Below are 15,250 nucleotides of genomic sequence, written 5' to 3'. Positions count from 1 at the left end.
GGGACAGGTCTTCATTTTGCTTTAACCTCACAGAGCTCTGCAGGGGTTAAAGGAGAAAATCACATGCACAGAAAAGCACGTTGTACAGGCACTTAGGCCGCAGGTGGTAAGTGTTGGCTTCTGTTAATAATAATTTTATTATGTGTCAAGACAACCTGTAAGAATTTAGCATTCTTTGAGCATTCTTTGTAGATTAGAGGTTCGTTTTCTTTTTTGAGACAGGATCTTGCTCTGTTGCCGGGGCTGGATTGCCATGCTGTGATCGTGGCAACCCCTACTTCCTGGGCTTAAGTGATCCTCTTGCCTCAGCCTCCTGAATAGCTGGGACAACAGGCATAAGCCACGAATGCCAGAGTAATTTTGTTGTAAAGGTGGAATTTCGCCATGTTGCCCAGGCTGGTCTCAAACTCCTGAGTTGAAGCGATCTGCCCGCCTCAGCCTCCCAAAGTGCTGGGATTACAAGTGTGACCACTGCTCCTGATGAATTTTTTCTTTGCTCCATTTTCATCGTGTTAGCCATCAGCCCCTCATCTGGAAGTGATCTTTCTTTTCTCCGTATTTCTGCGGTTCTTCTCATAAGGATTACAAAGTAGTATGAGCACTCCCTAACCTGCATGCTGCTCAGCCTTCTGGTTTCTTGCTTTGCAGGGGGCAGCACTGAAATACTTACCAACGATCGTCAACGATGTGAAATTGGTGTTTGATCCCAAAGAGCTCAGGTAAGTGTGCAGCCTAGGCGAATGCTTGTCACGTGCCGTGTGTGACCTCCTTCTCAGTGCACTTAGTTTATGGGATGCTCAGGGTTCTGCCTCATGTCTCCATATGTCGGTGCCCTGGATCATCCTGGAACATGTGTAGCTGGTAGTGTCTTTGATAATTATGACATGATATGGAAAAGGCATCACCAGTCAACTCTCAGAGTATCTTTAAAGAAGATTATTTACAGTCTAATTGGCCTATCATGCCCATTTGGCATTTTGCATACTTTGAGGTTTGAATTTCAAGATGTGGTTGTTGGTTTTGCTCTTGTTTTCAGCACCTAAAAATCCTGACGTAAGAGCTTTAATATTCCTGTGCCAGCTCCTGCTTCTATAATAGAGGCAACTCCTCTTTGGGAGGGGCCCTGAGCCTCAAGCAGAAGACTCAGAAGTTGCTAAGAAAATAATTTTTAGAAAACCCCACAAACAAACTTGGAGAAAGCTGGTCACTGGGCTTGCAGACCAAGGAGTGAGATTGGACACCAAATCCTTCCTTTTCTCTCCCTAACTTGCCGCCTCTCGGTGGCCAGGTGCGCTGTTTGTTTCCTCATCTGTTGGTATCACTGCATTCTGAAAAGTGCCATTGTGAGCAAATGGGATACACAGCCTTTAAAATTTACTTTTTAAGAGATAGGGGTCTCATTCTGTTGCCCAGGCTGTAGTGCAGTGGCGCGATCATAGCTCACTGCAGCTTCAAACTCCTGGCCTCAAGCGCCCCTCCTGCCTCTGCCTTCAAAGCACTGGGATTACAGATGTGCGCCACTGCTCCCACCCCAAGGATGCACAGTCTTTTAAACCGCAGACATTTAATAGCACAGTCCTCAACTACTTTTTGTTTTGGTTTTGATTTGACACAATAAACTACCTGTGGGTGAAGATGCCATTTTTTACTGGCCAGTGAAGCCCTCCTAAATATTAGTAAAGGGCCATCTGTCCACTGAGCAGTGAAACTGAATAAAAAATGATCATCCTTCTTGTTCTTTATGTCTACCATAGGTCACTCGTGCCCTGGAATTGAAGGGCGAGAGGCTCTCTGGGAGGCGCTGTCCCCCACGAATCATTGGGAATCTGATGTTCCCTAGGATTTAGTGTCCTGCAGGGAGACATTTATTTTCTGCTCCCGGGGCACTAACAGTGCTAGCCATTAGCTTAGCAGGCCCTACATGAGAAAAGGAGAAACACACGGGCTCACGGGCAGTGTCTGCCCACCTGGCACGCTGTAGAGTCTTCTCCTTGGCACATGCTTCTCCAAGAGTGGGCCCCGAAATGGCAGCTCCAGTAGCGCTTGGGAACTTGTTAGAGAAAGCCAAACTTTGGCTTCCTCCCCAGACCTTTTGAATTAGAAACTGCACAGTGGGGCCTGGTCATTTGGTTTTAACAACCCCCCTCCCCGCACAGGTGCTTCCAGGGCTTTCTCATATTTGAGCATTTGAGCAGCTCAGGTCTTGACAAACCGAGAGGAAAGTGGAGAAAGCTGCAGCTGGTGTCCGCTGTGGCCATACTCTAGGCCTGTCTCATGGTGCACACAGATCAGCACCTCACCCACGGAGGGGTATCGTCGTTGCTGTCAGTTTGTCCTTAAGCCGGACCTGTCCTCATTGTGCGCACAAATTAGCCCCTCACCGACGGAGGGCTGTGCCTGTCCTCATTGTACGCACAAATTAGCCCCTCACCGACGGACGGCCGGGCCTGTCCTCATTGTGCGCACAAATTAGCCCCTCACCGACGGACGGCCGGGCCTGTCCTCATTGTGCGCACAAATTAGCCCCTCACCGACGGACGGCCGGGCCTGTCCTCATTGTGCGCACAAATTAGCCCCTCACCGACGGAGGGCCGGGCCTGTCCTCATTGTGCGCACAAATTAGCCCCTCACCGATGGACGGCCGGGCCTGTCCTCGTTGTGCACACGAATTAGCCCCTCACCGATAGAGGGCTGGGCCTGTCCTCATTGTACACACACATTAGCCCCTCAAGGGGTATCATCGAAGCTCACAGTTTGTAGTTGAGCCATGTGCTTGGAGATCCTAGGAGGACCTGCTTGGCCAGGGCCAGTGCAGGCGGCTGCTGGCCTGTCTGCGATTTGTGCATCCCTGTGTTCCTCCTCAATACCTGTTACACTGATTTTTTTTTTTTTATTATACTTTAAGTTCTAGGGTACATGTGCACAATGTGCAGGTTTGTTACATATGTATACATGTGCCTTGTTGGTGTGCTGCACCTATTAACTCGTCATTTACATTAGATATATCTCCTAATGCTATCCCTCCCCCCTCCCCCCCACAATAGGCCCCGGTGTGTGATGTTCCCCTTCCTGTGTCCAAGTGATCTCATTGTTCAGTTCCCACCTATGAGTGAGAACATGCGGTATTTGGTTTTCTGTTGCGATAGTTTGTGAGAATGATGGTTTCCAGCTGCATCCATGTCCCTACAAAGGACATGAACTCATCCTCAATTTTTAAAAATGACATTGAAAATCACACACATACCTGTTTCTATTTAGAAAATTGGTTCATGTTTTAATAAACAGAAGAGATGACAGAAGAGGATAACTCAAACTTAAGTCCACTACCCAAAAGAATCAAAGTGCTGGATCCCTTTCATACACACATACACACACACGTAAAAACGTCACCATTCTTGGTTTGGCGTGGTGACTCACACCTGTAATCCCAGCACTTTGGGAAGCTGAGGTAGGCAGATCACGAATGAGGTCAGGAATTCAAGACCAACCTGACCAGCATGATGAAACTCTTGTCTTTATTAAGATACAAAAAATTAGCTGGGCATGATGGTACGTGCCTATAATCCCAGCTACTCGGGAGGCTGAGGCAGGAGAATTGCTTGAACCTGGGAGACAGAAGTTGCAGTGAGCCAGAATCGCACCATTGCACTCCAGCCTGGGCGACAGGGCGAGACTGTCTCCAAAAAAAAAAAAAAAGTCGCCATTCTTTGTGATCAGCTCCTGCACTTAAGATATCTTCCTCTCCCATGTCATGAGGGCATCTTCTGTATCATCATTGTCAATAACTTTCATGCTGATTCCGTCCCATGCTGGCCCATCTTTAAACAGCAATAATAGACGTGGCATCTATTATGTGCTTTTACCATGTAAAGTAGGCTTTGCACAAAGCACTTGTGTTAGTCCATTAATCTTTACAACAATGGTATGACATAGGTTCTATTGTTAGCCTAATTTTATCCTCAATAACTTGTCCGTGATAATTCAGCTGGTAAATGGCAGTGGTTCAAGGCCAACTCGGGCTTTTTGATTACAAAGAACAGGCCTGTAGCTACTGTGCTACCTGATGGCTGTTGAGTTGTATTGAAGTTTTTTTTTAAAAAATATATTATAAAATGCTAGGATAGAGTTTCCTGTAGCGTAATTGTAGTTTCTGCTCCTATTTTATATCATTAGGATAAAAAGAGAAACGGCATTACTTCGTATTGCATTTTCTTACAGGATTTTCAGTAGATTTTATCTAGTTGCCCCCCTCCAGAAGGTGAAACCAACATTCTACCAGCATATGTTGGTGTTGCTTTTCCCAAACATTGCTGGTACTGGGAATTCTCATTGTATAGAACCTTGCCAGTATGATTGGGAAATCATATCTGCCCATTTTAATTTGTGTTTATATAGTTACTAACAAGAGCTCTTCTTCTACAATTTCTTCGTAGGTCTGTTAGCCTTTCGTAAAAGTGTATATATATATGTGTGTGTATATATATATATTTATTATTATACTTTAAGTTCTAGGGTACATGTGCACAACGTGCAGGTTTGTTACATATGTATACATGTGCCATATTGGTGTGCTGCACCTATTAACTCGTCATTTACATTAGATATATCTCCTAATGCTATCCCTCCCTCCTCCCCCCACCCCACAATAGGCCCCGGTGTGTGATGTTCCCCTTCCTGTGTCCAAATGTAAAAGTATATTTTTTAAAAAAGTGAGATATTATTTACAAACTGTAAAGTAACCTGTTGTAGACGGTTCAGTTCAGTGGTTTTTAGTGTATTTATGAAGATGTACAACGATTACCAGGGTCCAATTTTAGAACATTTTTATAACCCTGGCAAGATCCCAGTGTCCATTTCTGGTCGTTTTTCCTTCCTAGCCAGTCCCAGGTAACCCCTAATCTATTTTCTGTATCTACACATTTGTCTTTTCTGGCCTTTTTATAGAGCTGGAATCATACAACTTGTGGCCTCTGTACTGGCTTCTTGTACTTAGCATAACGTTTTCAAGATTTCTCCATGTTTTAGCATCAGTGCTTCCTTCTTTCTGAAGATGGATTGTGTGGATATACTGCATTTTGTTCATCCATTCATCAGCCGATGGACTTCTGGGTTGTTTTTACTTTTTGAGTGTAATGAACGATGCCACTTGGATTCATGGACAAATTGGTGTGTGGATCTATGTTTTCATTTTTTTTGGGTGGGGCGAGTGATATATGCCTGGAAGTGGAATTGCTGAGCCATATGGTGACTGTCATGTTTAACATTTGGAGGAAATGCCACACTGTTTTCCAAAGTGAATGCACTGTGTTACCTTCCCACCAACTTGGTGTGACTGTTCTCATTTCCTTATATCTTTAGCAACACTTGTTATTGTCTGTCTTTTGGATTATAGGCATCCAAAAGTTGTTGTGAAGTGAAAACGAACACTTTCAAAACATTGTTTCTTGGAATGAGTTATTGACCCCATAGTGCCTGAGGGGCTGTGTTGAACATACTGGTGACATTAATGACCATGTGATGACCTTGTATCTCAGTATTGTAATGACATTGGATCCTTTTGCTCTGTGTCTCAAAATTATTTCCCTTGTGTTTTTCCTCACAGCAAAATGTTTACTGAATTCATCCTCAATGTTCCCATGGGCTTGCTGACCATCCAGAAACTCTACTGCCTGATCGAAATCGTCCACAGTGACCTCTTCACACAGCATGGTGAGTGGAACCCCAAGAGTTATTCACTTGTCCTGTTATTTATTTCTGAAGACACTGACCCTCTGAATTGCCTCCTCTTGACAAAAGGAGTGGAGGTTGCAACCAATTAAAACTGCTGTATTACAAGACAGGAAGATTTAGCCCTTACAAGAGAAGGGTAATTGACATGTAGTGCAGGTGATAGATCATTGAGAAATGAAGGCAAAAGCTCCTAGTTTGTAATTTAGGTATACACCAGAGTCCTAGGGTAATCAGCATACATTGGAGCCTTTAAGATATGTGATTGTCTGTCCCGGGGAGGCAATCACTTCGCTCCATTGTGATGATTGCAAGGAAAAGAATTCAAGTTTTCTTTAAATCTGAAAGTAATGGTTTTATCTTATTCTGAACTTTGTATTCTTTGACAGCATTTCTTCAAATCCTACTCAAAGTAATAAGAATTTTAATGATTCTTCAACTCATTTATCCTGCAGAACACCTTATATTTCCCCATGTTATCTCCCTGCCCTTTTTATTAATCATTTTCTTTCTATTTGGCAGATGGAATTAATATTTTACCCTTGTCAAGCAGTTTTATTGAAAGCTTAAAACCTCTGCATAATTCCACAAACTTCCTCATTTATTGGAGGCAAATGTGAAGTCTGTTGAGTGACATTCTGACTGAGACGCCTAGATTTATTTGATTCCTTTTTCCTCCGGCGTTTGGCTGCTCCATTCATTTTCTCTTGTCCTCATTCTTGGTGTTGTTTTCAGTTCCCCTGTGCTTTCACGGATCCCAGACCTGAGATGTCCCTGTTAAGTTACTGGCTGGGTTTGGAACGCACTCTGTGCATGGCTTGGTCCTTTGTGCCTTCTGGGATGTGAATTTTAATCTTCTTTCTTGGCTAAACCTTACAAAATGCACCAGAGTGTACACTTATTGCTAAGGCCAATATTGAAAGAAAATGTTGACTTCATTTAGGTGGGAGTCTTCTTCTCTAGAAAAAAACACATCAAACCAAGAAGTGGGGGGCTTTCTGCAGCCCCTCCATGTAGACCTCTCTTTGAGTCAGAAGCCATTTCTTACTTTCATAAAAGAAAGTCAGTACTCACCATTGTCTGGAACTCAAAGCACATGACTCTCCATTCAGCCATTATTCCTTACTGTCCATGTTTCGGTTTCTCACTGGAGACTGGATTGCCCACTCACCAGGTGTCTTCCAAAACTTGGGGACTCTAGGGAACTTAAGGAAAGGCTGATGATAGAGGTGATGGCCAGGGACCCTGCTTCAGGATTTCCTCTTACAGTGAATAAGCTTTATAACACAGCAAGTAAAATCCCCTGAAAATTTTATATCTGGTTCTTATTAGGTGAGTTACTGATGCTCCATCTCCTAACCATTCAATGCCAAGACACAGAAAGAGACATACTCTGTCACCAGCACTACCGTCATCAGTATCTTCATCAAATTAATAGCTATCAATAAGTATCAACTGTCCATGGAGAACAATTGTCAGTAAATTGTTGATGAATTGTGCTTGATTTTTCTTGAGTGTTGATTTAACAAAGATCTTCTTCAGGATATATTTACATATATTTAAAAATTTCTGTTGCAAAACTTTTTTCTGTATGTCACTTAGTTTCTTTGAATAATAATGTAAACCATAAAAGATTCAATTAGATTTTTGTTTTTTTCATTTGAGACATAGTCTCGCACTGATGCTCAGCCTAGAGTACAATGGCATGATCTTGGCTCACTGCAAGCTCCGCCTCCTGGGTTCAAATGATTCTCCTGCCTCAGCCTCCTGAGTAGCTGGGATTATAGGTATCCACCACCACGCCTAGCTAATTTCTGTATTTTTAGTAGTGATGAGGTTTCACCATATTGGTCAGGCTGGTCTCAAGCTCCTGACCTCAAGTGATCCACCCACCTCAGCTTCCCAAAGTAGTGGGATTACAGGTGTGAGCCACCGAGCCTGACCCCAGATATTTTTTCTCTATTAAAGCTTGCTCATTTTTTTTAGCTTGTAGAAAGCTTGAAGGAAGCTTACTGTTTATATTCAATGATTTTGTTAGCTTAGGTGTTTGTAATTGTTTCTCCCCCTCTTTCCTATGCCCCATTTCTGTTTCATTCTTGTTCTCTAAGCCTTTTATCTTAGATAGCCTGAGGTCCTATTTTGGAAGTATGCAGGATATGAATAAATACTTAGCTTTGTTTAATATGGAATTACCAGGTAATATAATATTTTGAAGTAATTAACCTACTATCATCTTTTTAAGTATGGAGTTAGGATTTTGATCTTAGTATAAGCAAGTTGTATCCAGCGTAGTAAATGAGATTGTATGAAATATATGAATCCCAAATTATTGTGGGCTAAATGAACCAAAATTAGCCTGAAGCTTCATGTCTTACAAGCAGCTCCAGAATTGCCCCATCAGTAGAAGTTGTCTAAGCCATAATTGGCAGCTCAAATGTACTTCTAAATGCTTCGTGGTTGCCTAGAAGCATTTCAGAATGCTTTGGCCAATGTGAAAATGGTCCTATTTACTGCCTTTGAGTTTTAAGTGTTTTTCTTAAAACAACCTCAGTTTTTCTCATCTGCAAGCTCTCTGCTTGTTCAAAGCAGCCAACAGACATCTTAACCTCCTGGTCAAGAAAGATTTATCACCAGAAATCTTCCAGTTGGTCCATTCTTACAAAAGATGTCATTACTTTTGGAAAATATTCTGTGCCACCTTTGGTATAAGAATTTAAAGCCAAGCCGTTTTCTGATGAGACATGTTGGATCTGATTTTCATGCTTTTTTTTTTCTGTTTCTTGTTAATTTGTACGAATGTGGTGGTTTTTGTCCTGTTTCCTGATCCCAGTGGAATCAGTCAAATGAACTCTCCTTGTGTTCAGATTTCTAGAACTTGGTATAACTGGATTTAGCTGCATATGCCACTGAATGCACTTGCCCTTAGTAAACATCCTCTGGAGGATGTGGTCAGAATGCGTCACTGTGTGTGTCTTCCAGGTTCCTTCGTGGGGGCTCCCTGGGTGAAGTGGGATTCCCAGGTCTTTGCTTGTCAGCTTGTGTGTTGCCTTACTCACTAAAAGAGACCCACTGGTTGCTTTGCACTAAAACCTTTCTTTTTATCTCCCCCTGATATAATGACAAGTGGATCTGTTCGCAAGAGGCTGGCGGTGAATTCTGAAGCTGGTGTTGTTCCTCTGCAGAAAAGCCTTTCGTTGCCAGGTCTAGGTCCCAGTAGGCCAGGCCTTACAGTGCCTTCGTTGTTTCTGGCCTTGTTTTCCTCATTTCTTTCTCTTGGAGAACATGGAAACTGTAGATGCATCCCGCTGAGTTTGTTGGGCTTCACAGGAGACACATCTTTGGGCTTGTCAAAGCAAGATAGCTGTGTGTGATCCAGCCCGTGTGGGACTGGCCTAAATGAGGACACCAGGGCTGTGTCACTGCAGCCATTTGCTCACAGTGCATTCAACTTTCCTCTGCCCTTCTGTTCTATCCAGGCCCTCAAGGATTAGATGATGGCCACCCACACTCTGCAGGGTGGACGTGCTTGACTCAGTCTGCCAATCCCAATGCTAATCTCTGTTGGAAACATCCTTGCAGACACACTCAGAAATAATGTTCAGCCAGCTCTCTGGGCATCCATGGTGCAGTCATTTGGCATTTAAAATTAACCATCACTGAGCATTTCTTCCAAGAGGACCCTGCTTAAAATACCCCTCTATACGCTACCTCATGGCTCCTCATGGCACGCTCCCCATGTAGAATCATTGTATTTCTTACTTGCTTATTCGTGGGCCTTCCATAGGATGAGAGCTTTCCAAGCTGGGCCTTGTTCATCTAGATTTTGCTCTTCTGCTGGTACCTAGCGCATGCCTGGGCTCAGCATGCCTGTAGTGGATATTTATTGAATGAATGGAATGCTTAGGGGTATTCCTAACCAGGAGGCAGCACAGAGAAAGCAGCAGGACTGGCTATACACATGTGTAGTTGACTTAATTGAAGGGAGGGGAAGGTTTGGGTTCATATGGGGAAATTGACAGTCTTTCCTTGTCTTGGCTTTGAATGAATTGATCATAGGGGAGAAAGGAGAGGTCTTAGGGGAGGAGTAACATCAGGAGAAAAGGGAGAGGGAGAAAAGTGAGAGACTTGAGGTGTGAAGAGTCTTCTCCGAGCAGTTTTATAAAATCAAGATGCTTTTCTATTTTCATTTGATCTAATCCTCTATTTTCTGGAAATAGGAGGGGGGTGGAGTTCAGATCTGTGCATTCAAGATACCTTTTTACTAAAAAACTACGGAAAATTTCAGATATACAGTAGGGCAGAAAGAAGAGCGTAATGCAGTATACTCATCACTAAGCTCTACAAATTATCAACTCATGATCCATCTTTTTTGTTGTTGTTTTGAGACAGAATCTCACTCTGTTGCCAGGCTGGAGTGCAGTGACGCGAACTGGGCTCACTGCAACCTTTACTTCCCGGGTTCAAGCGATTCTCCTGCCTCAGCCTCCTTAGTAGCTGGGACTACAGGCACATACCACTACATCCAGCTAATTTTTGTATTTTTAGTAGAGACGGGATTTCACCATGTTGGCCAGGATGGTCTTGATCTCTTGACCTTGTGATCCACCCTCCTCGGCCTCCCAAAGTGCTGGGATTACAGGCTTGAGTCACCACGCCCAGCCGATCCATCTTTTTTATCTATATGCCCATCCCCCAGATATTTTGAGGCAAATCTCTGCCATCACAGCATTCCATTTGTGTCGTTTTAAATGTATGGCGGTAATACAGAGGCACAACAGTGTTCCTAAGAAGAGGCTGTGCAGAGGAGCCGATCCCCATGCTGGTGAGGCATCCACCTTGGATGTTCCCACCCCTGCCCCTCTGCCGAGGTAGAGGGCCTGTAACGCGTTAGCATGCTGTGCAGGAGAGTCAGTGAATGGGCAGTGTGCGTGAGAGTCAATGGGCTGTGATGGCTTTAAGCTTTGTCTCGCCATGTGACTTGACTACTTGAAAACTGGTTAATAGATTGTGTGCTTCACCAAAAGATGACTCTTGCATATAATCGGTGGTGTGGAGTGAGCAGATTTTCAAAGCAAGATAGATACAAAGAGAAGGAAAGGTCAAAGCTTCATCATTTGTGCATTTGTAGCTTTGTTTCCATGTGATTATATTGGTGCTCATATAGCTGACAAAAACTGTGAGAATTAAAGCTTAAATCATATAGAAATGAAACATTTTCGTGTAATTAAACACTGGAACACTGACATTTAGGATTTATGCTCACAAAAATGCGTAACATTAATGTTACAGAAATTGGAATAAAATGAAGCAACCTGAGCTAAGATTAACTTTTAAGTTAGTAAAGAGCATTGGCCATACTTGTAAGAAGCCTTTGAGTGGAGGTGAGAGTCCTCCTGGAACATGTTCTCTCACCCACTGGCCCCTTTCTGAATCTGACACTGGCCCCCTTCTGAACCTGGCAGCTTTGGGAAGCTTGTTTCAATGAACACTGGGTCACTTCTTTGCCTTTGAACATGTAATTTTTCCATATTCCCATTTCTATAGTGGCCAAAGCAATGGACAGGTTTTCTTTGGAGCTTACTGTATCCTTATCATTTTGTCCTCACTCAGTTTGTTTTAGATGGGAGTGTGAGATTTTGAGAGTAAAGTTTAGTGGTAAGACGACCCCTTTTTAGTCTTGCAAATAGTTGAATACTCTAGATAGGCTGCTTTTCTGTAAGTCTGCTATTCTCTGGCACCCTGTGTAGTTTTCTGTTTGCCTGTTGGTTGTTTTCCTGGTGATTGGACTCTGGCAGTGAGTAGGAATGGGAAAGAGGCCATTCCCTCATACCTTGGCCCTCCTGGGGCTCCTCCCTTCACTATAGCAAACAGGCTCCTTGTAGACAGTGTTCATGAGTTTTTTCAAACTTCATTTGCTTCCATTTTTGAGCAATACAGAGCTTCTTGGAAGTGTAGGCCTGGTGAGTTTAAATTATTTTCCTTATTATTTTCAAGGTGAATGATTCTTGTAGTTATCAAGCAAAGTAAAATTCTCCTTTTTAATGGTGGAAACATTAGTTACAGCAGCCCTTTGAAATCTGAGGGCAAAGTCCCAGACACCTATTGGGACTAACTATTAGGAAATATTTAAGTCAGATTTCTACACTATTATCATTGTGATTTGATCCATGATAGAAATTTATATCTCAAAAAATTACCCCAGTAATCAACTTATTATGCCTTAAATTATAGAAAAGCTGTGTGTTTAAAACAAACCCATAATATACCTTCTTAATGTTTTTGATAAAAGCATTTTTGATTAAAAAACAAAATAAAATATCTTGAGCTTTACTGTTGTGGAAAATAGAAGTATATTTTGCTGTATCGAAAGGGATCTTAAACCCGGAGCTACTCTGCAGTAGTTTTGTTAACTTGATAGATGTTGTGCAGAAGGAACAATTGGGGTTGGGGTCAATTTTGCCACAGTCACTTAATGTACCATTCATATAGCATTCTGCAGTACTTTAATTAGATAGTTGTGCTGATGACTGCTAATGAACGGTACCAGCTGTGAACCCCGAAGACTGATTCTTTTAAATAATGGTGGAATGTAAACATCATTTTCTCTTCTGTTTTTTTCATGCCTCGATAAAACTTTTTATCTGTAATACTGCACCTTTTTCATCCCTCATTCTGTATATCATTATCTTTCATTATATATGTTTTTGAAAAGACCATTTGTTAAAACACTGCAGGATTTTAGAAATGACTTATTGAATGTAGGAGGGTGAACTCAATTCCAGGTTTTTAATTGTATCCATTTCAGTTCCATCATAATTCATTGAATATCTGCCGTGTGCTCAGGACCATTGGTTAGCGAGTTTGCTTCCTTTGAGAGTCTTCAGAGTCATCTACTTAAAAATGTAGAATTGGAAAAGAGTGATTATCTCAGTGCTTAGATAAGGACACCAGAGTTCAGCAAGAACCCGGGCAGGGAGCTGTCCACCGCCGTGGTGCTGATCGAGGAGGTGGTTTCTTACAAATCCATCAGCCCACTCTTTTCTTAAACTGTTTCACACCCACCATATGAGTAATGCATTCTGAAAACGGAATTTACTTCAAATGCCATATGGAACAAGACAAAATACAAATAAGTGAATAAATAAACATACAAATAAATTAAATGTATAAAGTATACAGTGTTGTGCTCATATGTTAATGGAGTTTTAATAGTTTTTCTCTTCTTTCTGTGTGGGGACTTTTATCTGTGATCAAATTGGTGGTGCCAACAGTTCTTTATAGTGGAGTTGGTGTAAACTTTATCGTCGTCTGTTGAGTTCTGCTGTCACTTCTGGGTGGGCTTCTGTTTCTGTTGCTGGATGTTGAAAGCAAGAAGAATAATCTGAGAAGAGACTGTGTCAGTTGTCCTGTGTTTAGTCATGTGCACACTGGGCACCAGGAAAGCAAGTTCCTGAGTCTTCTTACTCCATGATTTTTTCTAGATCCTAGGAGCTGGTTTCTGTAACTGCATGATATGTTGTCTACAGTAACTAGCCTGGGACAGTGGGAAGAACAGGTCAGCCTGCAGTCTCCTAGGTTCTGCTTCAGGACCTCCATCTTTCCTTGGACGTAGACTCCTCCCTGGGTGCACAGTCCTTTCCCTAAGAGGAACTACAACACAATATAGGGTTTTAACATATGTGTTTTATTGTCAGCACAACCAGGAGGGGAGTTTGTGCAGGACCACATGGGCCAAGACCTATAGTTTTTGCTACTGTTATTCTCCTGGTTTAAAAAATACCCACCATTTCACAGCCCTGTATATTCTCTCTTGGTTTTCTCATCTTCCACGTGGTGAGATCCTGCCTGCAGACTGACAGCCCTGTAAATTCTTTCTGAACTTAACACAAGCCACATCCTTGATGTACTCCCGTCCACCTAGAGAATAGACTTCCTGCCTGACCAGTTCTTCCCACACAGTGTTCTCTGGTATTTTTCTTGCATCTTGCTGATTTTTTCGTCTACTAATAAATGGGACTCATTTCTGATTTTTCTCCATTGGCTCTTCTTTCATTTCTTTCTTCTGACAGCTTGTTACTAGCAGAGTAATGGAAGTTTAATCTTTAGTTTTCCAAAGTAAAAGATACAAAATATCTGCTCCCTCACTGCCTTCCTTTAAAGGATGGCTGCTTTTTTACAAAGCCTTGTGCTGATGTCCAGAAAACATACCTTTGACAAATTTCTTTTTCCTATTGTTCAACAGTCCACGTGCTACTGTGCTGCCTCCTTCCAATTTCCAACACCCTTTTGCTTGCTCTGTCACCTTTTCATTTCAAATTCCATGATACTGAATACCTCAAGGGTGAATTGCAGATTACCACATTTCTGACATTTTCAGCCCTCTGCCCAGTGGCCCTGTTCCAATCAGAACACTTAAAAGGTACTGCCCAGCAGCTTGGAATAGAAACACTGCACAGGCCATTTGTGTTTACTCCATTTTACAGACTAGGAAACTAATGCGCAGAAAGGAAAAGTGACCTACCAAGGGTAACTCGATGTTCATTTGTTCTCTGGTACTGCTAACTTTCATGACTTGTTAGGTTAAAATGATTCTTGAAAAATTTGCTTTGCATCTGTTATGTAAATCATACAGGTTTACACATCTGTGTTCCTACATGGATCCTTTACCCTGCGGAGCTCCAGCTGAGGAATCAGACATCTAATAATTCTGACTCTGATAGTGCATAGGGGTGCAATCCTGAAGGTCCCTTCACTCAGCTCCCAGTTCCCACATCTGTGAAGTGTGGAGCTAAGTAGTTGGCTCTGTGGTTCCTTACAGTGTCGGCACCGTCTTCTGTATTTCTGTTGTTTGAAGACTTGAATGGAGGGAGAAAAGCACCTGGACGTGTTGAAACATGTGGGTCCAGGATTCTTAGATAGTTGGAAAATAAGACAATTGACTATACAAGATGAATAGCAAACACTCCCCATGTATATGGTTCTTACTGTTTAATTCTCATGAAAAGTGTTATTCTGGATCTCAGTTCTATGTCACACTCAGAGGGTTATTAAATGCACTTTATGGATCATTTATTTAATGTGACCAAACTAAAAATTAAGAAGTACATTACTCAATGTTCATAAAAATGAATGTTTTAAATGGACAAATTCATTCTTGTATTTGCATCTTGCTTTAATGTAGAACTGTAATGGGGTTATGGTTGGATATTCTGCTTGGACATTTATAAGCTGATAATGCTTGTTGAATACCTTTTATAAAGATTAATATTTTTTACTCTGTCCCCATTACCAGAGCATTAATCATCCTGGCTTCGGCCCTTGCAACTGAGGATGAACAGATGTTGAATTATTGCCATCTGTAATCATTGTGGATCACACTGGGGGAGGGCCGTGAAAGGGTGACTGGTGTGATCCTCACAGCTGATTTGCATGGAGCCTGGGCCCACCTGGCTACCTTTATAGCTCTGTGCGTGGCAGAGGAAACCAGGACAGCTGTGCTAGCTGATTCTAGCTTCCTCGTGGG

The 15,250-nt window shown here is 42.3% G+C and overlaps 1 protein-coding gene across 2 annotated transcripts in view; it reads left to right on the top strand.

The window, feature by feature from the left end:
- The window catches only part of DOCK1 (dedicator of cytokinesis 1), a 489,568-nt gene that overhangs the window by 133,832 nt on the left and 340,486 nt on the right, over positions 1–15,250 (top strand). For both annotated transcript variants that reach the window (XM_011930180.1, XM_011930179.1), the window contains exons 23-24: positions 649–719; positions 5,603–5,709. In XM_011930180.1, coding sequence (XP_011785570.1) covers positions 649–719; positions 5,603–5,709 — 178 coding nt within the window. The remainder of the gene's footprint in view (positions 1–648; positions 720–5,602; positions 5,710–15,250) is intronic.

Source organism: Colobus angolensis, unplaced genomic scaffold (genome assembly GCF_000951035.1).
Source record: "Colobus angolensis palliatus isolate OR3802 unplaced genomic scaffold, Cang.pa_1.0 Scaffold85, whole genome shotgun sequence".
Taxonomy (NCBI): domain Eukaryota; kingdom Metazoa; phylum Chordata; class Mammalia; order Primates; family Cercopithecidae; genus Colobus; species Colobus angolensis.
Note: the sequence above shows the minus strand (reverse complement) of the source record. Positions and strands in the feature narration are given on the sequence as shown.